This window comes from Saccoglossus kowalevskii, chromosome 4 (genome assembly GCF_978046115.1).
Source record: "Saccoglossus kowalevskii chromosome 4, keSacKowa6.1, whole genome shotgun sequence".
Lineage (NCBI taxonomy): Eukaryota > Metazoa > Hemichordata > Enteropneusta > Harrimaniidae > Saccoglossus > Saccoglossus kowalevskii.
The window spans coordinates 11,175,230-11,201,390 of record NC_140644.1 but is presented as its reverse complement, the minus strand read 5'-3'; the positions used below and the strand labels follow the sequence as shown (position 1 = coordinate 11,201,390).

The following is a 26,161-nucleotide window of genomic DNA, read 5'->3' as shown; positions in this document are numbered from 1 at the left end:
AAGACCCTTCTAAGACCCTTATAAGAAATAAGACCCTTCTAAGACTCTTATAAGAAATAAGACCTTACTAAGACCCTTATAAGAAATAAGACCCTTCTAAGACCCATATAAGAAATAAGACCTTACTAAGACCCTTATAAGAAATAAGACCCTTCTAAGACCCTTATAAGAAGTAAGACCCTTCTAAGACCCTTATAAGAAATAAGACCCTTCTAAGACCCTTATAAGAAATAAGACCCTTCTAAGACCCTTATAAGAAATAAGACCCTTCTAAGACCCTTATAAGAAATAAGACCCTTCTAAGACTCTTATAAGAAATAAGACCCTTCTAAGACCCTTATAAGAAATAAGACCCTTCTAAGACCCTTATAAGAAATAAGACCTTACTAAGACCCTTATAAGAAATAAGACCCTTCTAAGACCCTTATAAGAAATAAGACCCTTCTAAGACCCTTATAAGAAATAAGACCTTACTAAGACCCTTATAAGAAATAAGACCCTTCTAAGACCCTTATAAGAAATAAGACCCTTCTAAGACCCTTATAAGAAATAAGACCTTACTAAGACCCTTATAAGAAATAAGACCCTTCTAAGACCCTTATAAGAAATAAGACCCTTCTAAGACCCTTATAAGAAATAAGACCCTTCTAAGACCCTTATAAGAAATAAGACCCTTAAAAGAAATAAGACCCTTCTAAGACCCTTATAAGAAATAAGACCCTTATAAGAAATAAGACCTTACTAAGACCCTTATAAGAAATAAGACCCTTCTAAGACCCTTATAAGAAATAAGACCCTTCTAAGACCCTTATAAGAAATAAGACCCTTCTAAGACCCTTATAAGAAATAAGACCCTTATAAGAAATAAGACCCTTCTAAGACCCTTATAAGAAATAAGACCTTACTAAGACCCTTATAAGAAATAAGACCTTACTAAGACCCTTATAAGAAATAAGACCTTACTAAGACCCTTATAAGAAATAAGACCCTTCTAAGACCCTTATAAGAAATAAGACCTTACTAAGACCCTTATAAGAAATAAGACCCTTCTAAGACCCTTATAAGAAATAAGACCTTACTAAGACCCTTATAAGAAATAAGACCCTTCTAAGACCCTTATAAGGAATAAGACCCTTCTAAGACCCTTATAATAAATAAGACCCTTCTAAGACCCTTATAAGAAATAAGACCCTTCTAAGACCCTTATAAGAAATAAGACCCTTCTAAGACCCTTATAAGAAATAAGACCCTTCTAAGAAGTAAGACCCTTCTAAGACCGTTATAAGAAATAAGACCCTTCTAAGACCCTTATAAGAAATAAGACCCTTCTAAGACCCTTATAAGAAATAAGACCCTTCTAAGAAGTAAGACCCTTCTAAGACCCTTATAAGAAATAAGACCCTTCTAAGACCCTTATAAGAAATAAGACCCTTCTAAGACCCTTATAAGAAATAAGACCCTTCTAAGAAATAAGACCCTTCTAAGACCCTTATAAGAAATAAGACCCTTCTAAGACCCTTATAAGAAATAAGACCCTTCTAAGACCCTTATAAGAAATAAGACCTTACTAAGACCCTTATAAGGAATAAGACCCTTCTAAGACCCTTATAAGAAATAAGACCCTTCTAAGACCCTTATAAGAAATAAGACCCTTCTAAGACCCTTATAAGAAATAAGACCCTTCTAAGACCCTTATAAGAAATAAGACCCTTATAAGAAATAAGACCCTTCTAAGACCCTTATAAGAAATAAGACCTTACTAAGACCCTTATAAGAAATAAGACCTTACTAAGACCCTTATAAGAAATAAGACCTTACTAAGACCCTTATAAGAAATAAGACCCTTCTAAGACCCTTATAAGAAATAAGACCTTACTAAGACCCTTATAAGAAATAAGACCCTTCTAAGACCCTTATAAGAAATAAGACCTTACTAAGACCCTTATAAGAAATAAGACCCTTCTAAGACCCTTATAAGGAATAAGACCCTTCTAAGACCCTTATAATAAATAAGACCCTTCTAAGACCCTTATAAGAAATAAGACCCTTCTAAGACCCTTATAAGAAATAAGACCCTTCTAAGACCCTTATAAGAAATAAGACCCTTCTAAGAAGTAAGACCCTTCTAAGACCGTTATAAGAAATAAGACCCTTCTAAGACCCTTATAAGAAATAAGACCCTTCTAAGACCCTTATAAGAAATAAGACCCTTCTAAGAAGTAAGACCCTTCTAAGACCCTTATAAGAAATAAGACCCTTCTAAGACCCTTATAAGAAATAAGACCCTTCTAAGACCCTTATAAGAAATAAGACCCTTCTAAGAAATAAGACCCTTCTAAGACCCTTATAAGAAATAAGACCCTTCTAAGACCCTTATAAGAAATAAGACCCTTCTAAGACCCTTATAAGAAATAAGACCTTACTAAGACCCTTATAAGGAATAAGACCCTTCTAAGACCCTTATAAGAAATAAGACCCTTCTAAGACCCTTATAAGAAATAAGACCCTTCTAAGACCCTTATAAGAAATAATACCCTTATAAGAAATAAGACCTTACTAAGACCCTTATAAGAAATAAGACCCTTCTAAGACCCTTATAAGAAATAAGACCCTTCTAAGACCCTTATAAGAAATAAGACCCTTCTAAGACCCTTATAAGAAATAAGACCCTTATAAGAAATAAGACCCTTCTAAGACCCTTATAAGAAATAAGACCTTACTAAGACCCTTATAAGAAATAAGACCTTACTAAGACCCTTATAAGAAATAAGACCTTACTAAGACCCTTATAAGAAATAAGACCCTTCTAAGACCCTTATAAGAAATAAGACCTTACTAAGACCCTTATAAGAAATAAGACCCTTCTAAGACCCTTATAAGGAATAAGACCCTTCTAAGACCCTTATAATAAATAAGACCCTTCTAAGACCCTTATTAGAAATAAGACCCTTCTAAGACCCTTATAAGAAATAAGACCCTTCTAAGACCCTTATAAGAAATAAGACCCTTCTAAGAAGTAAGACCCTTCTAAGACCCTTATAAGAAATAAGACCCTTCTAAGACCCTTATAAGAAATAAGACCCTTCTAAGACCCTTATAAGAAATAAGACCCTTCTAAGAAGTAAGACCCTTCTAAGACCCTTATAAGAAATAAGACCCTTCTAAGACCCTTATAAGAAATAAGACCCTTCTAAGACCCTTATAAGAAATAAGACCCTTCTAAGAAATAAGACCCTTCTAAGACCCTTATAAGAAATAAGACCCTTCTAAGACCCTTATAAGAAATAAGACCCTTAAAAGAAATAAGACCCTTCTAAGACCCTTATAAGAAATAAGACCCTTATAAGAAATAAGACCTTACTAAGACCCTTATAAGAAATAAGACCCTTCTAAGACCCTTATAAGAAATAAGACCCTTCTAAGACCCTTATAAGAAATAAGACCCTTCTAAGACCCTTATAAGAAATAAGACCCTTATAAGAAATAAGACCCTTCTAAGACCCTTATAAGAAATAAGACCTTACTAAGACCCTTATAAGAAATAAGACCTTACTAAGACCCTTATAAGAAATAAGACCTTACTAAGACCCTTATAAGAAATAAGACCCTTCTAAGACCCTTATAAGAAATAAGACCTTACTAAGACCCTTATAAGAAATAAGACCCTTCTAAGACCCTTATAAGAAATAAGACCCTTCTAAGACCCTTATAAGAAATAAGACCCTTATAAGAAATAAGACCTTACTAAGACCCTTATAAGAAATAAGACCCTTCTAAGACCCTTATAAGAAATAAGACCCTTCTAAGACCCTTATAAGAAATAAGACCCTTCTAAGACCCTTATAAGAAATAAGACCCTTATAAGAAATAAGACCCTTCTAAGACCCTTATAAGAAATAAGACCTTACTAAGACCCTTATAAGAAATAAGACCTTACTAAGACCCTTATAAGAAATAAGACCTTACTAAGACCCTTATAAGAAATAAGACCCTTCTAAGACCCTTATAAGAAATAAGACCTTACTAAGACCCTTATAAGAAATAAGACCCTTCTAAGACCCTTATAAGGAATAAGACCCTTCTAAGACCCTTATAATAAATAAGACCCTTCTAAGACCCTTATTAGAAATAAGACCCTTCTAAGACCCTTATAAGAAATAAGACCCTTCTAAGACCCTTATAAGAAATAAGACCCTTCTAAGAAGTAAGACCCTTCTAAGACCCTTATAAGAAATAAGACCCTTCTAAGACCCTTATAAGAAATAAGACCCTTCTAAGACCCTTATAAGAAATAAGACCCTTCTAAGAAGTAAGACCCTTCTAAGACCCTTATAAGAAATAAGACCCTTCTAAGACCCTTATAAGAAATAAGACCCTTCTAAGACCCTTATAAGAAATAAGACCCTTCTAAGAAATAAGACCCTTCTAAGACCCTTATAAGAAATAAGACCCTTCTAAGACCCTTATAAGAAATAATACCCTTAAAAGAAATAAGACCCTTCTAAGACCCTTATAAGAAATAAGACCCTTATAAGAAATAAGACCTTACTAAGACCCTTATAAGAAATAAGACCCTTCTAAGACCCTTATAAGAAATAAGACCCTTCTAAGACCCTTATAAGAAATAAGACCCTTCTAAGACCCTTATAAGAAATAAGACCCTTATAAGAAATAAGACCCTTCTAAGACCCTTATAAGAAATAAGACCTTACTAAGACCCTTATAAGAAATAAGACCTTACTAAGACCCTTATAAGAAATAAGACCTTACTAAGACCCTTATAAGAAATAAGACCCTTCTAAGACCCTTATAAGGAATAAGACCCTTCTAAGACCCTTATAATAAATAAGACCCTTCTAAGACCCTTATAAGAAATAAGACCCTTCTAAGACCCTTATAAGAAATAAGACCCTTCTAAGACCCTTATAAGAAATAAGACCCTTCTAAGAAGTAAGACCCTTCTAAGACCCTTATAAGAAATAAGACCCTTCTAAGACCCTTATAAGAAATAAGACCCTTCTAAGACCCTTATAAGAAATAAGACCCTTCTAAGAAGTAAGACCCTTCTAAGACCCTTATAAGAAATAAGACCCTTCTAAGACCCTTATAAGAAATAAGACCCTTCTAAGAAATAAGACCCTTCTAAGACCCTTCTAAGAAATAAGACCCTTCTAAGACCCTTATAAGAAATAAGACCCTTCTAAGACCCTTATAAGAAATAAGACCTTACTAAGACCCTTATAAGAAATAAGACCCTTCTAAGACCCTTATAAGAAATAAGACCCTTCTAAGACCCTTATAAGAAATAAGACCCTTCTAAGACCCTTATAAGAAATAAGACCCTTAAAAGAAATAAGACCCTTCTAAGACCCTTATAAGAAATAAGACCCTTCTAAGACCCTTATAAGAAATAAGACCTTACTAAGACCCTTATAAGAAATAAGACCCTTCTAAGACCCTTATAAGAAATAAAACCTTTCTAAGACCCTTATAAGAAATAAGACCCTTCTAAGACCCTTATAAGAAATAAGACCCTTCTAAGACCCTTATAAGAAATAAGACCCTTCTAAGACCCTTATAAGAAATAAGACCCTTCTAAGACCCTTATAAGAAATAAGACCCTTCTAAGACCCTTATAAGAAATAAGACCTTACTAAGACCCTTATAAGAAATAAGACCTTACTAAGACCCTTATAAGAAATAAGACCTTACTAAGACCCTTATAAGAAATAAGACCCTTCTAAGACCCTTATAAGAAATAAGACCTTACTAAGACCCTTATAAGAAATAAGACCCTTCTAAGACCCTTATAAGAAATAAGACCTTACTAAGACCCTTATAAGAAATAAGACCCTTCTAAGACCCTTATAAGGAATAAGACCCTTCTAAGACCCTTATAAGAAATAAGACCCTTCTAAGACCCTTATAAGAAATAAGACCCTTCTAAGACCCTTATAAGAAATAAGACCCTTCTAAGACCCTTATAAGAAATAAGACCCTTAAAAGAAATAAGACCCTTCTAAGACCCTTATAAGAAATAAGACCCTTCTAAGACCCTTATAAGAAATAAGACCTTACTAAGACCCTTATAAGAAATAAGACCCTTCTAAGACCCTTATAAGAAATAAGACCCTTCTAAGACCCTTATAAGAAATAAGACCTTACTAAGACCCTTATAAGAAATAAGACCCTTCTAAGACCCTTATAAGAAATAAAACCTTTGTAAGACCCTTATAAGAAATAAGACCCTTCTAAGACCCTTATAAGAAATAAGACCCTTCTAAGACCCTTATAAGAAATAAGACCCTTCTAAGACCCTTATAAGAAATAAGACCCTTCTAAGACCCTTATAAGAAATAAGACCCTTAAAAGAAATAAGACCCTTCTAAGACCCTTATAAGAAATAAGACCCTTATAAGAAATAAGACCTTACTAAGACCCTTATAAGAAATAAGACCCTTCTAAGACCCTTATGAGAAATAAGACCTTTCTAAGACCCTTATAAGAAATAAGACCCTTCTAAGACCCCTATAAGAAATAAGACCCTTCTAAGACCCTTATAAGAAATAAGACCCTTCTAAGACCCTTATAAGAAATAAGACCCTTCTAAGACCCTTATAAGAAATAAGACCCTTCTAAGACCCTTATAAGAAATAAGACCTTACTAAGACCCTTATAAGAAATAAGACCCTTCTAAGACCCTTATAAGAAATAAAACCTTTCTAAGACCCTTATAAGAAATAAGACCCTTCTAAGACCCTTATAAGAAATAAGACCCTTCTAAGACCCTTATAAGAAATAAGACCCTTCTAAGACCCTTATAAGAAATAAGACCCTTCTAAGACCCTTATAAGAAATAAGACCCTTCTAAGACCCTTATAAGAAATAAGACCTTACTAAGACCCTTATAAGAAATAAGACCTTACTAAGACCCTTATAAGAAATAAGACCTTACTAAGACCCTTATAAGAAATAAGACCCTTCTAAGACCCTTATAAGAAATAAGACCTTACTAAGACCCTTATAAGAAATAAGACCCTTCTAAGACCCTTATAAGAAATAAGACCTTACTAAGACCCTTATAAGAAATAAGACCCTTCTAAGACCCTTATAAGGAATAAGACCCTTCTAAGACCCTTATAAGAAATAAGACCCTTCTAAGACCCTTATAAGAAATAAGACCTTACTAAGACCCTTATAAGAAATAAGACCCTTCTAAGACCCTTATAAGAAATAAAACCTTTGTAAGACCCTTATAAGATATAAGACCCTTCTAAGACCCTTATAAGAAATAAGACCCTTCTAAGACCCTTATAAGAAATAAGACCCTTCTAAGACCCTTATAAGAAATAAGACCCTTCTAAGACCCTTATAAGAAATAAGACCCTTAAAAGAAATAAGACCCTTCTAAGACCCTTATAAGAAATAAGACCCTTATAAGAAATAAGACCTTACTAAGACCCTTATAAGAAATAAGACCCTTCTAAGACCCTTATGAGAAATAAGACCTTTCTAAGACCCTTATAAGAAATAAGACCCTTCTAAGACCCCTATAAGAAATAAGACCCTTCTAAGACCCTTATAAGAAATAAGACCCTTCTAAGACCCTTATAAGAAATAAGACCCTTCTAAGACCCTTATAAGAAATAAGACCCTTCTAAGACCCTTATAAGAAATAAGACCTTACTAAGACCCTTATAAGAAATAAGACCTTACTAAGACCCTTATAAGAAATAAGACCCTTCTAAGACCCTTATAAGAAATAAGACCTTACTAAGACCCTTATAAGAAATAAGACCCTTCTAAGACCCTTATAAGAAATAAGACCTTACTAAGACCCTTATAAGAAATAAGACCCTTCTAAGACCCTTATAAGGAATAAGACCCTTCTAAGACCCTTATAATAAATAAGACCCTTCTAAGACCCTTATAAAAAATAAGACCCTTCTAAGACCCTTATAAGAAATAAGACCCTTCTAAGACCCTTATAAGAAATAAGACCCTTCTAAGAAGTAAGACCCTTCTAAGACCCTTATAAGAAATAAGACCCTTCTAAGACCCTTATAAGAAATAAGACCCTTCTAAGACCCTTATAAGAAATAAGACCCTTCTAAGACCCTTATTAGAAATAAAACCTTTCTAAGACCCTTATAAGAAATAAGACCCTTCTAAGACCCTTATAAGAAATAAGACCCTTCTAAGACCCTTATAAGAAATAAGACCTTACTAAGACCCTTATAAGAAATAAGACCCTTCTAAGACCCTTATAAGAAATAAAACCCTTCTAAGACCCTTATAAGAAATAAGACCCTTCTAAGACCCTTATAAGAAATAAGACCCTTCTAAGAAGTAAGACCCTTCTAAGACCCTTATAAGAAATAAGACCCTTCTAAGACCCTTATAAGAAATAAGACCCTTCTAAGACCCTTATAAGAAATAAGACCCTTCTAAGACCCTTATTAGAAATAAAACCTTTCTAAGACCCTTATAAGAAATAAGACCCTTCTAAGACCCTTATAAGAAATAAGACCCTTCTAAGACCCTTATAAGAAATAAGACCTTACTAAGACCCTTATAAGAAATAAGACCCTTCTAAGACCCTTATAAGAAATAAAACCTTTGTAAGACCCTTATAAGAAATAAGACCCTTCTAAGACCCTTATAAGAAATAAGACCTTACTAAGACCCTTATAAGAAATAAGACCCTTCTAAGACCCTTATAAGAAATAAAACCATTCTAAGACCCTTATAAGAAATAAGACCCTTCTAAGACCCTTATAAGAAATAAGACCCTTCTAAGACCATTATAAGAAATAAGACCCTTCTATGACCCTTATAAGAAATAAGACCCTTCTAAGACCCTTATAAGAAATAAGACCTTACTAAAACCCTTATAAGAAATAAGACCCTTATAAGAAATAAGACCCTTCTAAGACCCTTATAAGAAATAAGACTCTTCTAAGACCCTTATAAGAAATAAGACCCTTCTAAGACCCTTATAAGAAATAAGACCTTACTAAGACCCTTATAAGAAATAAGACCCTTCTAAGACCCTTATAAGAAATAAGACCCTTCTAAGACCCTTATACGAAATAAGACCTTACTAAGACCCTTATAAGAAATAAGACCCTTCTAAGACCCTTATAAGAAATAAAACCCTTCTAAGACCCTTCTAAAACATCAGTAAGGCTACACATTGTGTAAGGCTAGGGAGGCTCTTTCATTATTTTCCTTGGAAGAAACTAATACCCAATATAAGCTTGTTCAGTCGGTAAAGGTGAAGCAAGTTCAGTCTTCCACACATTATGGGACCCTTACTACGCTAGAAATCGTCCAGGGATCAGCTTCTGGTCTAACTTTAACCATCCCTGAAATCATTGGCCTGGTAGGCTTTTGCTGTAATCAACCCTTTTCTCCGGTATTTATCATAAGGTTTCGGCCCTGGGGATATTAGCTTTATCTGGGAAAGCTGGTCTTCTAACTATTGTACATTATAACTGGATCGTAGGTATTGCCTCTTGTTCATGGGGGTTTTCTCGTGTGAACAAAATAAGAACAGGAAATAGTTATCTATATTGTTGGTAGGTGTATTTAGTATGACAATAGACTAGGTTTATTTTGGGTATAAGTTGGACATTATCCGTTGTTTCAATACCTCAAACTAAGTAGCATGGCTAGGTTGCACACCTCATCTCCCAACCCCATTATCGAATTCTGCAATAAAGTTGGGGGGGTATAAACCAGTTATCTGTGTATTCACGGGCACGTGCAATTGAGACATATGATGTCTCCCTAGTATAGCCTATTGTATTAAAATTATTGGATATATACGATCTTGGTAGAATATCCATTGTACTGGCATTTCGTCAGAATGCCTCAACCTGGCAGGTTCTCGTTGGATTCTTAAATATAAACGTATCAACCAATTACTAGTGCAGCTTAATTAAACTTAATATCATTCTAAAAATAAACTTGAATAATTAATGTTGTAAAATGAAAAATATTATGATCTATTTTCCACGCAAAATAAACATAAACGCCTAAATCTGATTATCTATATTCAAGATATGTATATACGAGAAAGGAAAGTATCTACCTGTAGGCTTCTATCTTATTGTTGTTATAATACCACTGTACAGTAGACACATTCATATGATATACACCACATGTCAGGTTTACTTCATTACTTATGTATATTTCATCATGTGACGGGCGCACCACAACTTCCGGGTAAACTATGCATTTATGGATATATAAAATAAGAATGTTTTTAGAATAGATGTATTGCACACAATTTCGCTCGAAAACGTTGTGGAATGAAAACAGGGAATTGTACATTTTACGACTTTCTATATCAATTATCAACATATTAAGTCTCCACTGCATGGTCCTTTAAGGTAGAAGCCTACCCAGAATTTATTCATTTTGCAATAAACTGTACTCCAAGGCAATACAAGGATATTGACTTAAAAAAAGTTGGGGGTCACTAGTCTTATTTTCGAGAAATTGATGGTTGTATTTTATAGTGGGAAGTCGCCATTTTGACACTATTATAGTGCTTTTACCATAGGTTCCTATGACAGAAATATTATGCAATATCTCAGAATCTAGCCTGGTGACATAGGCTGAAAAAAATCATATATTGTTAATAAAGGAGTACATTTTGTTGTTCTGAATTATTAAAAAAATCTGGGTTTTAAAAAGTGTCAAAAAATGCAATTTTTCTTTAACATTGTGTTCTGTGGAATTGTTCTAAAAATGGCAATTTTCAAGAAATATTAGGACAGGTTTCTCAAAAATTGTAACTGTAACACAAAATAATGCAATTTCTTTGCACCATGGGACATTAGCTTCATGATTGTACATATTAAACCAATAAACATTGTCAAGTGATTTATGACCAATTTTGTCAAAAATTATGAGTAGGCTTCTACCTTAAGCGCGCCAAATTTGATTACAAATAATTGATTTATTACACTAGTATTGTCCTTCCATGAAAGGATGTTTGCGCCGAATTGAATATGATATTTTGTCATGTTTCATTACTAGAGGTTAATGCTATCAGGATATCGAAAATATGGGGGCACTTGACTATTTTTTTTTTTGAGAAACAACACTGCAGCCAGAATTTGTCCATATGTTTCCATATCAAAGTGCTGCTTGATGATATAGTGTGAAAAATCATTTATTAGTATTGGTTTGATTCCTAATGTTTTTGAAAAAGGTAATATTTATTTAAGTGCATTTTCCAGTGTAATAGCGTTCTTTAATATACAATCGGAAGTTCTCTCAATTTAAAATTGTAATTCGACTCGAACTGCCTGTTATTTTCTGCAAATCTATTTCATAAAGCCCCAAAGTATTCAAATATGGCGAAAAATGTGAACTAAAATATACCAAACTAGTTAAAAAAACGAATGTATTAATAAGCACATAACTGGCGCAAAAGGAGAATCTGGTTATGTCTAAAATGCGATGCGCACACCAAGCACCGTCCAGAGATGACAAGTGGATGCGTAACTTACTTTGCTCACAAGTTTCCCCTCTCCAACCAGGAGCACACCAGCACGCACCATTAAAACTGTGACAGGAAGCACCATTCTGACAATTACATGTGCTATTACATTCAATGCCATAAGTACCACGTGGACAGGCTATGTAAACAAGAAATATATAACTATGAATATTATAATTGTAATATATATGATCTGATATTGTATATTTGATATTCTATGTATATCCATTTCGCATCTTCTAAAGACTAAAAACTAAGAGCGTTCTGGTTCATTTGCATAATCGCAGACCGTTCAGGAACACCGATTACCTTTATTTTTGGAGTCATAAAGGTATTTACGGTTTTGTGGACGCATTGGTACCATAATTACTAATTCTGAAGTCAATTCAAACCATGGTCATTACACAATCCGCGATGAATCGCCACTAAACATGGTTAACACAATTTTATGAGCGCGGAGAAGTTGAAGTTGGGAGAATTTGAAATGGAGTCTCACATATACGCCGATTTATATCACAAACGTGTTTTATCCGACATCTGTAATTTATATTCGAATTGATATAATTCATAACAATAATGCAAGAAAAATATTGTGTAAAACCACAAATATCTTGAAATATTGGCTTATTTTGTGATAGTCAGCTATGATGTGAAAAGAACCAATCTGCTTGCACAGACCAATCAGATTGCCTGGTTTGTCTTTACATAGTATGGATATATAGACACTGAACTTCCATGATACTGAGTACAAATTGGCCTGATAACAAAGGTCATTCATAATAATTACCAGTATATGTTTATCTACACACATAGCCATACTCAAACACTAATTTGCATTTTTTAAACAAAATGGTTATTTTCAGAACATCTCAGTAATGTTAATTCATAGTTAGTGTAATATCCTATCTCGCTTTTGCAATTTAACGTTCTATGCCAAATGAAAATGGTACTACTAGTACCTGCATTCTTTTAAATTATTTTGCGAACGAATCAATGTATTAACAAGCGTTTTAAACAACGTCGATAGATATACCCATCTGCTAGCGATGAACAAATTACTTAATTTTAAGTTATGATATAGTAAATCGAGAATAGTCATATAGCTATGTCAATACGTAGACTCGGTATATCAAAAATGCCGCCATACTATATATGGTGATATGCATTGCAAAATGCAATATGTTCAAAATTTGGAGTACGCAACAACAAAAATAAATGTATTTTCAGGGATATATCATTTTGTATGCCCAGAATTTCCTATAAATAATAACTGCTTGAAATCGCACATAAAAGTTTACATGTTGGTGTGTACAATTAATCCGACAAGTACATGTTTTACGACCCGCAGTCACTAATGGGGTAATAGCGTACAGAACTGTGTGATAATTTGATGTATTATATATTACCTAGTAAATAAATGCATTAAGTTAAAATAAACTGACTTGTGTTAAATATTAATTAATATTTTTCAAATTAATTTATTCCTTAGCTATCGAGCGCAAGGTGATTCGCAGAAGCGGTATTCGACTCGGCTTTAAATGCGAGGTGGACGACACCGGCTTTTTAATTAATAAATTTCCTCCAAAGTCAAAAATGCCTCTATATAGTCAACATAAATGAAACAATTCTTACTAGAAACTTGTTTATGCTTAAGGAATGTGATTACGAAAATGATATATAGTCCCCGGTATTGCTCATTCGTTTCACGACTAGGATGGATATGATGGCCGCTACATGAAGCGTCGCTTGACCGCTATAACGTCCTACTCGTTCGCAATAAAAGTTCACCTTTCTCTTCATTAGTCATTTCGATTTCGTTTAATACATCATAAGAACTAAGTATTGGAAATGCATGTTTTCATCTTTGGATAAATACATATTTAATAGCAGAAAATGTCTATCAATGATTCTTATATATTCATCAAAACGTTTCGTCCATCAAGTTATGTCGACTTACGTTTTTAGTATACGCACACCAATACAGTTTTCGAAAATAACTTGTCGTAGTAAGCGACAAGTTAAATCAATAAATAGGGCGAACAAATAGATCAAACAAATAATAAATGTCATAACTATAATAATCACGTAATTATCTATTATAATATTTTTAAATATCCTTTCTCATTGAACAACCTTTTTACACTAACAAAGTAATTACATATTTTCATGATTTCTGCCGAGATTATATTTACGGATATTTCGAAATGAAAATAATTTTCATCACCACAAATTAGAGCTAATCATCAAAATTGGACTTTGTCGATTAAAATGTGAATAAACTTAATGTATGTAATTATAACCTTTAAGACGTTGACAATGTGAATGAGTTCAACTACTACACAGTGTTGTAAACACGTGCACTTTTCGTATTCCGATAACTGGACCGTTGTCCAATCGGTAATTATTTATTTTTTTCAGACTTTTAGTTTAAAATGAAATTAAACGGTAGTTCATATAAAAATCTTACCTACCAAGTTTCGAGTTATTTGGCCGTGAATAAATAAAAACAATTATCATTATTAATTAATTACACAGCCTGACATAATAAACATCTTATATCAAATATCGGCGTACGACTTGCATATTTTACAGCGACGATATACTACCGGTGTATAAATTTGAATAACAAGTCGTTGTCTGTCCTCTGAATGGGAACTATTAACTTTTCAACAACAAAATACTTACCTTTTAAGTCACTGTGGTATATCAACGTGCCCCTAAACGTAACACCGGACGCGACTGGGAAACTGTAAAAACAGGCAAATTCCGTCACCCCGCTTGGAATACCTTGCAGCACCGCTCTAGCCAATGAGATAGTCAACAGTCCCCACTCATTGTACCGTATCACGGGGGATACTGGCCAGTTTTCGACTGGAACGAACACTGACGACTCAATGTTAGCATGGTAGGATCTATGGGTGACGTCAGTACATGTAAGAGTAGAATGTTTCAAAAGGCTTGCTGGTAGACCGTTGTCGGGAATCGGTACATATAGTGTCACATTGCCTGTAATGTATGAAACAAACTAATACGCCGTTTTTACATGAACACTGAGTAGTGAATATCCCTATTCTGATACATACTTCAGGCAAATTTCTGAAGCCCTGCCATAGATTGACGATCGGGGTATTATGTGGATCCCTACCTTCAAGGCTCATTTCACTTTTAACTTGGGGTGAGCACCCTCGTTTCAATATTTCCCAAAGTTCTTAACGGTGTAATGACGTAACTTGGAGCCAAAACGGAAAGTGAAACCGAACAATCAATAAAATGAATTGTCGAGTCAAAACTCAGTTCGATCATAGACCCTTGAGGGTCTATAGTTCGATTGATTATTAGAATGTCGTTATAGCATGTAAACGCCCTCATGCGGCATTACGTGGAAATTGCCCGGTGACGTTTCTGCTGAGACTTGTTACTCAAACTACGTCATACACCAATCAACCAATCATGAGCGAAACGGGTCACCAATAAACAGGAAGTAGTAGTTGTTTGAGTGACAAGTCTCAGCAGGAACGTCACCGGGCAATTTCTTAGTACATGTATTTCTATTGGCGATTGCCGGTATTCACTGTAAATACGGCACGATATTATTTTTAATACCCCTTCCTGCAATTAGTAGAACCTTCTCGCGATACACTTCGTCTAGTAGCTCATCCGCCATCTTGGAAATACCAAATCATTCCTATTTGGATTACTGGGGTTTATGCATCGTTATATATACTAGTATTATTTTGACAGAAACTCGCAAGAACCCAAATATGTATTTCATATTTTTTTTACAGTTTATATTTACTGTAAGAAAATACATGATGATACATGATTACTCACATTTATTGCCAGGTACGACTGCAAACATGAGGGCATCAGAACAAAGCGGACGAGTGTAATCAATAGATATGAAATCCTAAAATATAAAATATAAATGTGCGATGACTAAAGTTGTATTGTCGGCAAAACTTAGTTGAACGCACTTTCAATTGTGTGTAACCGGATATTTATGGAGTTCGAGAGTTAAATTATAGTTAGAAACCTGATCGCCCCTCAGAAAAAAGTTGGGGGCCCTCCAAAATCAAGCTGACACCTTTTGTATCAGCAAAATTTGCCCCTCAAAATGCAGGAAATAGCGTTTCAGAAGGTCTAGATTTCAAAATTGTTAAGGGGTGCATGTCCCCGGACCCCCTAGTAAGGTCGCGCCTTCGGCGCAAGGTTGGTGAGCAGATCTCGCTCCCTTGCGACATTTCGTTCCGCCGTCTCTGGGGCAATGTTACTCACTCAGTAGAGGCACTGTTCGGGGTCTTACCTTCATATTTGGTGATAATGGGGGTCAAAAAGGGCGCATCGCTATAGAAAAAGAGGGGGAAATCCCATATAATGGGAGTGTTCACGGTTATGAGAACCCTATGCAACGCATTTTTCCACGCACAGTGGCGACGGCACCGGAGGGGAGGCGCTCGAAAGATGTTGAGGGGCGCTCTCAATCAAGCTGAAACCCTATTTTGTCAGCAAAATTGGCCTCTCAAAATGGAGGAAATAGTGTTTCAGAGTGTTTAGATTTCAAAATTGTTAAGGGGGAAACAGTAAGGTCACGCCTAAATATGAATATGTATTAGTAGCTAGTATAAATTTGCGTGTCAGTCACGACTGGAAAGTGTACAGTATATGTTTTATAGACTTGGACGCATTTGTTTAATACATCTAGCCCAGTTGACAGTAACCAGGGTGGTGGCTGCCTAGCAACTGATTCCTCGGTTGCTTGTTTCTGAAAAAAAAACTTCAATATAGTATTGAGATTCAGATCTAGTGCTAGATCCATTAATTTATAAATTATGGAAGAGTGTGTGTCCACTGATCCAAAGAGATCCACCTAGGTAATTATGAAGATAAAATAGGCAATGGGATAGTGTAATAGAAAGAATGGCGGCGCCTTGTCAGTCACCAATCTCGGTATTTGAACCAATGACTTTGGAATAATAGACTTGTAAAATTCCCGGTTCCCGAATTGATAGCCCTTGCGTGACCTGGGGTTAGATTTCGCAGTACATCGAACACCAATCTGATTAAAATCTGATGTAGTGTACGGGCTTTAATTATTGTGGCTATAATTTTATTTTTTATTACTTTTGTTATTAATGCCCTTTTATTTTATTATTTTACTTTGATTTTGATTTTGTGATTTTTTTTTTAATTCTGCCCTACCTACATCTGATCCGACGCCTATGTAAGTCCCGTTCAAATCTCGCATAAGTAACAACCAATCACAGCCCCCCTTTTATACAGGCTGTCGGTTGCTTACTTTTCAGTGTAGCGATACTACGGGCAATCTTTCTGTACATTATATTTTGCCCACTTGAATAAACCATTAATAGAAAATTGCTAGTATATTTTTATTTGCAAAAGAAATTCCACAGCATTTTACAATTTTTGTCATTACATTTAATATTTTTTTCACTTCCAACAAATGTGTACACTTCCAGATACATCTTCACCAGCCAAGGTTCGTTCATTCAGTCATCGCTTCAATTTTACATCACTGAGCATAATTATCTAGAATGGAAGCAAAAAAATAAGTAAATCGTAATGATTAGAACACTGTAAACAGCTATAGTAAACAATGCAAACTGATTTTAAATTGTATGACGGTCACCGGCCCACGGCATCGACGCAGAAAATTGGAGCAAAAAAATATTTCCTGATCAATTGCGATGTGTTCCAATAAAAAATATTTTATTCCAAATCAGCTCAATTACTTTAATAAAGAGTTATTGTATAATGTACAAAATGATGATACAATTTGATGAATATTTACGGCTACGGTTTCAATACCGTAGACGATGTTGGCCCGATCTTCAACAAAACATCACCCGTCTCCAGGGCAGGCGACTGGAAAAAGACACTGGTGTTCGGTCGAAACGGCGGAAACAAAATCGTCACTCCCAGAATAACTATGCAAAATAACGATTTAAAGTCGAACCATTCGAGCCACAATATTAACATAAAAATGACTTTTGTTGCATTATGATAAACTTACCGAAAAGCCGTGTTATTCTCGGTCGCTAACGTCGGTATAATCCGCCATTTTATTTGAGTGTGTTTGCCACCCGACTCCGCCCGGTGACGTCATCATGTGCGCTATAGAAGGAGGTATGTGATTCGTTGACTAAAATCGTCGATAGTGGGTCTCGTTGAAATCTCGTTACATAGGCATCGGCTCAGATGTAGGTAGGGCGGAATTAAAAAAATCACAAAATCAAAATCAAAGTAAAATAATAAAATAAAATAAAATAAAAAGGCATTAATAACAAAAGTAATAAAAATTAAAATTAAAATAACTTTATAGCCAAAATAATTAAAGCCCGTACACTACATCAGATTTTAATCAGATTGATCGAACACCAATGTTTCCAACTCGCAACGTAAAAATTCCCCTGAAATAAGACTGCCATCATCTTTCAACTAACTCGCACCAGCCTCTGAAAATTTGCACACTATTCTGCCTAAGCTAGGATAATGAGCATGTGAATTATCTTTGGCTATATCGTAATATTTTAATAATTTTTGCGGGTATTTTGGGAGTTAAAAAACTATGTCACGGTCATATATACTCTGCGAATACACACGTACCATCTCTATTTCAGTTCATTTTCTCTGAAAAATAATCTTTTTCAACTGGAAATCCACGTTTCTCAGCTGTCTTGAATAGTTCTACTTGTTGTTCTCGTTTGTACCCAGACACACTCACTCCACTATCTTTAAAAAAAAACTGTTTCAAATATGCCGCCGACATTTCCCGGGTGTTCTTTTGACTTTGGTATTTTTGTCCTACCTCGCCTGTTACTAGATACTAGGTTAAGCATGCGCAAATGTTATTACATCGCGTCTGACGGTAATTCGGGAATCGGGAATAGTTTATTTGCTGACACATTGCTTGGCTGATACACTGATGTTAGTGTATTGTGGGTTTGTTAGCGAGCACAGCGAGTTTTGTCGATGTCATTAGACCAGACAACAACAACTGATCGTGGTCGACCAGGAGACTGGGCAGCAGGGGAAACCACGCCCTGCTGAGTCGGAGCCAGTTTAGTGCTATCAGTGTTAAGGTTGTTGGCTACCATTACAACTTATCATCAGAAATTCTTGGCTTGTATCATGTGGTCTTATGCTGTTATGAAACGTAAGAGTTTCAAACTATTTTCACACATAAAGTGTGTCAAATACCCATAGAACATTATTTTTTAAAAGGCAATATCTGACAGTAAGAGGTTTAGACAAAATCACACAGACAAAACAAAATTAGACAAAATATTGGTAGTTAACGTAGTTGGCAAGTTATAGAATATATTTTCCTAATGTGAAAAGACATGTTCTTTGTTCTTCGTTTTGTATACACCCCAAACGTTTGCTATAGTTTTGATTTCCGCCGTTACCTTGGCAACTTGCGCTCTCTGGTTTAAAAACGTTCCAATTTCGTCTAAGTAGGGGGAGGGAGATTTCGCCCCATAATCGTTCGATAACTCACCAGTGCGCCGCGAACCAGGGAAACCAACAAACAAATTGCGCGAGCTAGAAATAACACCCATTCAACCAACCACCCACCCCCACCTCTTGGCACGGAAACCGATTTATTGCTATTGCTCTATTGCCACATGAAAGACGGTCTTGACAGTACCAACCTTGTAATTTGTAATATTGTCAGTTGGTTCATAGTAGCAGAAAGGTTCAAAGTCTTCTGACATTCGATCAGGCCCCCCATCTATGTGAAGAAAAACATACATTGCATCAACATAATCCCAATATGAAAAATATATGCGAGTCACGGATGGTATATGCAGCTTTTAGTGTTTGGATTATAATTCGGTCCAGCTCCTTATCAATTCAGTTTTTTTTTATCATGATGTTCTGAATAATTTATCATTGTTGTTTATGTAATTGGTGCTAATATTACGCTGGCATAATAGTTAAAAAGGAAAAACACCGACTTATCATATTATGCTGCGATTTGTTGATATACAATTGTTTTACTGTTCTTTTTAATGTTTCCTTGTATACTACTCACGAAAGAAAAATTTTAATATTATATAGGAAGGTAAGTTTGAAACCGTGAGCGACGTAAACATTTATTGCACAGAACACAAGGTCGTTAGAAACGGCCATTTAAGTATTGGTTAATGGTATCAAAGTCTAGTATCTGCGTTAGAGCATACAATAAACAGTATACTTAAACCCAGATTATATATGGTGTTATTACTGTACATTGTGCAATTGAACCTAGTGTGTGTAAAGTCTGGATAATATATCATACCTGCGTTTATCAACACTGTCATTGACGCCAGTGCTAGAGGAATATACATATATGCTAGCATTCTCCGCGTCTAGTTCTGTGGAAATTAAATAAATACAGTAAATAAATGCAAACGTTGCCAAAATCTATGATGTACCACGTGACGGCATTAGTGGTCACACTAAATACATCTTGGTTATTTTCGTTACGTATTTTCCTGTCAACTGAGGTTAATTTCAAACACTTTGACTTGTTACGTCTACACACTCCACACACTCACCCAACCATAATGATACTGGCAATTCAAATACACGAAAAGTGTTAGCTTTGTAGTTAATTGTATATTATAACCATCTGCCGTGTCCACACTAGTTCGAATAAATGTACCACTCACCACACACAATATCTGTACCTGAATAGTGGCTGTACTATATGCCCTTGGATAATATGCAAACTTGCAGATCGCGTCTTTAAAGCAAAGCTACGTGTATGACCACAGTCTTCTGTCATGGCGCCTGGTGTTTTTATGGGATGTAGAAAGCCTTTATAACTGAACAAATACTAGATTTGCATAAATCTTTAACATGTTTCACGTCACCTATACCATGTTTACACTTCACTTTGAGATTACGATACTGTAGTTGGCGTATGTAATTCCTGGAGTCTGACTGTCGGCATTATACACCAGCAAATATCCAGTAAATTAAAAGGTCTAAATGCTGAATTAAGACGAAAACATTCTGTAGAATCACCACATTTTCATTTAAATCCACTAAACTGTCCACTAGAGTTTTTTGAATTGTTACTGACACTATTGACAGCTATTCCAATCACCATAGCGGTGACACACATACAATACTTTTTGACTTGTACACCTATCCTTTTTTCGTTGGTCCCCTTCCGGACGCATTGCTATTACTTTCACATCTAGATCCCACAAATAATATTAAAGGCACAGAGTCTGCATTTTTGTAACTTTTCTAGTAATTTACAGGCTATTATCCTAAACATATAAACAAATGGAGTATGAGCAGGTGTTTATTCATTTTGTATTACCATGGTAATTGGCATTTCAATATTCAAATAGATTCACTGAAAATGCAGCTCCCATCCCTTTAACTTTGGCTTTGGACAATACTTTGTGCAAAATTTCACATATTTCTATTCATCTGTGTATATTTAGTACCCATTACTACAAATAATTAAATAGGCGAAAACTTACAAACGTTGTCATTGCCATTCAAAGGATTTCAGCACTTGTATGTATCTAGAATGTTTCTTATTAGCGGTAGTTTAAGTTTAGGAGGATGGTGTGGCCCTGAAGGACCGTTTTGCTTGCGTGTGCTCGGCATACGTAATGAGAAACACTTCCTACCTGAACCGTGGTCTGGTAATTAAATAATAATTTGAAGATCTTCTGTTTCATTATTATCTAACATCTTATAAGTGTAAACAATAGGGAAACCTTCTTCTGTGACATCTTCATAGGTGATATTGTATCACTATGGATACCCTGGTACCTGAAATGGAAAATTTAGATTAGTATTCTTATCAGTATCAACGTTGCAAGCAGAATATTCACACGGATCATTGAAGTTGCAATCACATTTTGCCAAACTGTGAGGTACCATGTTCTGACCAATATATACACAATAAATCGTAGATATGTAATGATAAATGAACTACGGAGTGTGTCTTTGTAAGTTTACACTTACTTGGGAAGAACTTGACCATGAAGTTCAATTACTTTACTGGCATGTTCGTGATAGCAGGAATGAGAACATCCGGTGTTATCACAATGTATAGTGTTGATAAGTCAGGGCAGGACATAGACTTTTAATATATCGTAGTGATGTAGCCAAAAACATAATAATTTGTAATCATTGTTGTATCATATACTTGGAAAGTTTAAATACAACTGAAATATATTATGCATAACTTGGAGTCAATTGTGTTATGGAAACAATACTAATAAGATTAAATAACTTAGTAGCACATTAATGATTACAAACATAATAGTCGTGGCATTGAGAGATACGATGGACATGTACTATCAATTGGTAAAATTATAAATTTGCATACTACAGTGAAAGGATCCAATTACACAACTCCAGTGTTCTCTATATAGGACGGTGGGTTTTTATATTTATACACCAGCTTTGAAAACCATCAATTGTGTATTTACCATACAACATATAAGCGAATAACTGGGCCAAGGTGCGGTTATGGTATTCCAATTTTAAAGAACACTGAATTTATGTCACCCATGATTCGGTACTTCACCTTCTTTCCCACCAAGAGAACTACTCCCTCGTACGGGCAAGCCGACTGTACCAGTCATTTGACATTGGCAGTCAATTCTTCAACACTAATTGGATCCATGAAGGACAACTTGAATTCATGCTCAATAAGTTTGGTTAGTGCAGGAAACAAGATTTGCATAATAACACAGATGGAGAAATCAAGTGGTCATAGATATAAAGATGTGGATAGCCACAGATTCGATTATCTGCCACCATAGTGTGGTGGCAAATATGGGATAAGATAAGTGCCTTGTTTTCAAAAGTCGCCTACAAGTAAGATCCATCTTACTCAGAATGTAGACTATCTGCTCATTGCTAAATATAATGTTGAAACAGTTGCCATGATAGGGTGACAGAGGTAGATTTTCGAGATGGCTGTCTTGCAGAATCGGTTTTAAAATGTGAAAGATGAATCATGACATTCATTCCTCGCATTCCATCTCTTGGTGAAAGCTTTACACACTGTACAAACCAATCGGGTATGATGTCTCAGCCACGTATACAGCACGCAAGAGAAATTGTTCAGCTGATTCATAGCAGTTTGTGTCTAATAGATGGTAATTCGGGATAACAACAAGTTGTATACTACTATGGTTTGTGGCTAGGTTTTGTACACCTAGAACACAATAAGGGCCTTCATTGTCTCTTGCTGCATTGGCACGATATTGTTTACCATGTTTGCTAGCTTCATCAGTGGAGAGTGGTATGAGTACAGCCACTGAAATCCTCGACATTCTGGGATTGGCTCAAGATACCCCTCTCAATGTTCCAGTCGACTGTTGAACACGATTGGTCCTTTGCCAACTACCTTCAATCAATCAAGCATTGATTAGATAACTGGTTCCACATGCACAGCAGAAACATGGTGATCCAATAATAAATACACACAAAGGCGAGTGGCAGGTGTGAATTTATTTACAGTGACATCAAAACGTGGAACTGTAGGTGATAGCTACTCTTCAAAGACCTCGATCGTAAGTTCCCTCACCTGTTCAAGCATGGCTACTTCCTCCTTAAGTGGCTGTTGTCTTTAGTTTTGTCTGGCTTTAACCCCTCTTTTTTGTCTACTACCCTGACTGCATAGTTTGCATATCAATAGTCTCTGCAAAAAGCATTCGTTTCCCTTTCGAGTGACTCTTACTTCTGTTAAATTTTGTATGTGTAGTCATAATTCTCTCAATAGACACCTGATAAAAGTAGATCTTGTCAGATAAAATGGGGTTCATGAGGCTACATTCAGAACAGAAGCATGAAGAACATGACTTGTAACCACTTGCTCAGTCATGGATGCTATGTTTAGGCACCCTGTCCGCTACATCCTTCATTTAACACCCTCTGACACTCACCCGCCATACTCAAAATATGAATGCCCGAGTACTGACCTGATATGACTTTCACATAGGAATACACCTAGTTTGAAACATAAAGATAAACAGAAACTAAATTACAAAAATACATATTACTTCAATGTGAAAGCCAATAAAAACACATTCAAGTATCAGATAAACAAATACATGAACCTAAAATAAAAGTACTATTTTTAATCCGGGTCTACTGGTATTAAATAATATCTAATGCACACAAGTCAGTTTGACTGTATTAATATTCTGACGTTTACTTGGTCGTATTTTGTATATACCACTCACAGACACTGACAACAAGTAAGTAAACGGGCCGGGATATAGTCAACATGGGACTCTGAAGGCCCCGGAGACAGCGTCATCTTACAAGATTAAGGAACGAAATTTACATTTACAATCCCATGCTTCCGAACAATCTGATATATATGCTGGATAACAAAGTATACAAGTACTGTCTACGATATACTGCAAAATGGAAATAACATACCTATTTAACCGTTGTTGATTTTTGTACAAAATTCCAAGAACACAAAACAAACAACTGACAACAATCAACAAAACAAAAACACTACACAGTCACTGTAGCCACACCAGTAAGAAAAAGATACTGTGGAACTCATTGCAAATACAAAATAAATGTCAGTGAATACAATATTTATTAATTTGCAGCCTCCATGGACAAGTTCACAGCCTCTAATATTGCAAAACCGTTAGTTGTGAACTGAACTTTAAATCACATCAGGATTTCCACATGAAGTTACACAGGTAGAAAAAAAATGCAATATTATGTCAAGGTAAAATAATGCCTTTTTGTCAAGGCTATATCATAATTTCTTTTATTTTGGGGGTATTTTTGTGAGTGTACATGTATGCATTACAATTATCGTAATCTAAAATGTAATCATAGTACAAATGTAAAGTAAACAAAATTATCGAGTGATTTTGGATTTGTTGGAAAAGTAGCCGAAATGCTGTGACATGGTCTGATTGGTGGTGGGAATTGCCAAGCCAGTTTATAAAACAAGCCGGTAGGCTGGTTAGCGATCCGCTCCGCTCAAAACCAAGCAAGCTCATGTTTTCGGCTGTTGCCGTGCTAACGTCGGTTTATAACTAAAACCGGGCCCGTATACGAAGTTCGCAAAAAAAAAAACGTCCAGTCTTTAAAAGTCACTTTATTTTATTGCTAGGACGTATTCTGCTCTTAAATTTATTATTTCCAACCGTTTTGCGATAGTATTTTCTAGATTGAAGGCAGCATCTACAGTTCATTCATAGTTCAAAATTGCGTTGGGATTACGATACAGTGCGCCGGTGATCTCTTACCAGTGTGCAATGTAGCCAAAACAAAACATGATTATATGAATACTGCCATTACAAGACTGGTAGAAGGTAATAAATTTGGGGCGAAAGTATTTAAAAGTTAGTTTTTGGCTGTTGCCATGGCAGCGGTGAGCGAGAATTTTTTTTTCAATTAGTGACGCTACGACCAGCCTGTCAAGTATGAACAAAATCAGCCAAGCCAAAAAAACACAGAGCAGTTAAAAGCCGCTGGTGAAAAGTTACCCTAACTAAGTTTCTCGGTAATGAAAATAGACATAAAACCAGTATTAATATTGTAGGGTGAGACACATTTAATGCGAAGGTATTCACAAATATCAGTTGTTTGGCTGTTGCCATGGAAACAGTGGGCCAGAATTTGTTTTCAGATTTTACAACCTAACTAGAGTGAAGGTGTGACTAGCCTGCCAAGTTTGAACCAAATCGGCCCAGCCCAAAAAATCACAGAAGAGTCAAATTTCTCAGTAATGAAGAAAGATATCAAAAATTTAAATAGTAACTTCGTGCCCACACTCAAGCTGAGTATAAGGAGCTATGTCTGAGGAGTTTTATCCTAAACTTGTAGGAGGAGATACATTTGGCACGAAGCTATCCAAAAAAACAAACAGTTTTTTGGCTGTTACTATTGCAACGTGTGAACTGCCTGCCAAGTTTGAGGGAAATAGGCCAAGCCCAAAAAATCACAGAAGAATTAATACGTGAAAACACTGGAAATCACACACACAGACACACAAAATTGATTTTAAGGGCAATCCTAGTGGAGCGGATCGCCAACAAAAATGTTCGTAAATATTACTGACCGCAAAAGATGCTCACCGCGAAGTGTCTTGTTAATTATATAAATTATATATAGAACTACCGTGAAATCGTTTAATATTTTTACTTTCATTAAGATTCACCATTCTGATTTTTTCACTTGGTGTAAGTACATTAACTTGATAGGAAAACATTTATTGTGAATATACAAGTTGATTCAATGTAGCAACTTAACGAAATTAGCGAAATTAAAAAAAAAGTGAATAATTAATGCATTAGATCCAAACTTGCTATTCTCATGTTTCAAGTGCAGCCATGCTTGGCGATAGTTTCTTGGGGCCCACATACATAACTCGATTCCTAACACTGAACACACACATATATATATATATATATATATAGTGTCATGGTTCAGGTTAGGAGTGGGGGTCTCAACTCTTTCTATTTTCTGGTTTTGTTGCACGATTTGGATTATGTACTTGCCCCTGGCGATGAGGAATTGGGCAAATTATGCACAACACTGTTTTAAAACACTCACCCGCGTCTTAAACCCGCGTGTTGTGAGTGGGTTTGGTGGATTGGAGATAACTTTGATTCAAGTGTAAAC

At 35.3% G+C, this 26,161-nt stretch overlaps 1 protein-coding gene and 1 long non-coding RNA gene across 2 annotated transcripts in view; both read right to left on the bottom strand.

Annotated features, from left to right (window-relative positions):
* The window catches only part of LOC102809259 (uncharacterized), an 83,016-nt gene that overhangs the window by 56,433 nt on the left and 422 nt on the right, over window positions 1–26,161 (bottom strand). Inside the window, exons 2-8 of the mRNA XM_085497761.1 lie at window positions 21,172–21,316; window positions 19,818–19,893; window positions 19,189–19,268; window positions 15,347–15,422; window positions 14,201–14,521; window positions 11,526–11,654; window positions 10,097–10,235 (exon numbers count right to left, since the gene is read on the bottom strand). Of these exons, the coding sequence (XP_085353887.1) occupies window positions 10,097–10,235; window positions 11,526–11,654; window positions 14,201–14,521; window positions 15,347–15,422; window positions 19,189–19,268; window positions 19,818–19,878 (806 nt within the window). The 5' untranslated portion in view covers window positions 19,879–19,893; window positions 21,172–21,316. The remainder of the gene's footprint in view (window positions 1–10,096; window positions 10,236–11,525; window positions 11,655–14,200; window positions 14,522–15,346; window positions 15,423–19,188; window positions 19,269–19,817; window positions 19,894–21,171; window positions 21,317–26,161) is intronic.
* On the bottom strand, window positions 16,889–18,767 carry LOC146746613 (uncharacterized). Its single transcript, XR_014929085.1, has 2 exons — window positions 17,547–18,767; window positions 16,889–17,062 (listed from the first exon to the last, which is right to left on the bottom strand). It is a non-coding gene; the product is annotated as an uncharacterized LOC146746613 (long non-coding RNA).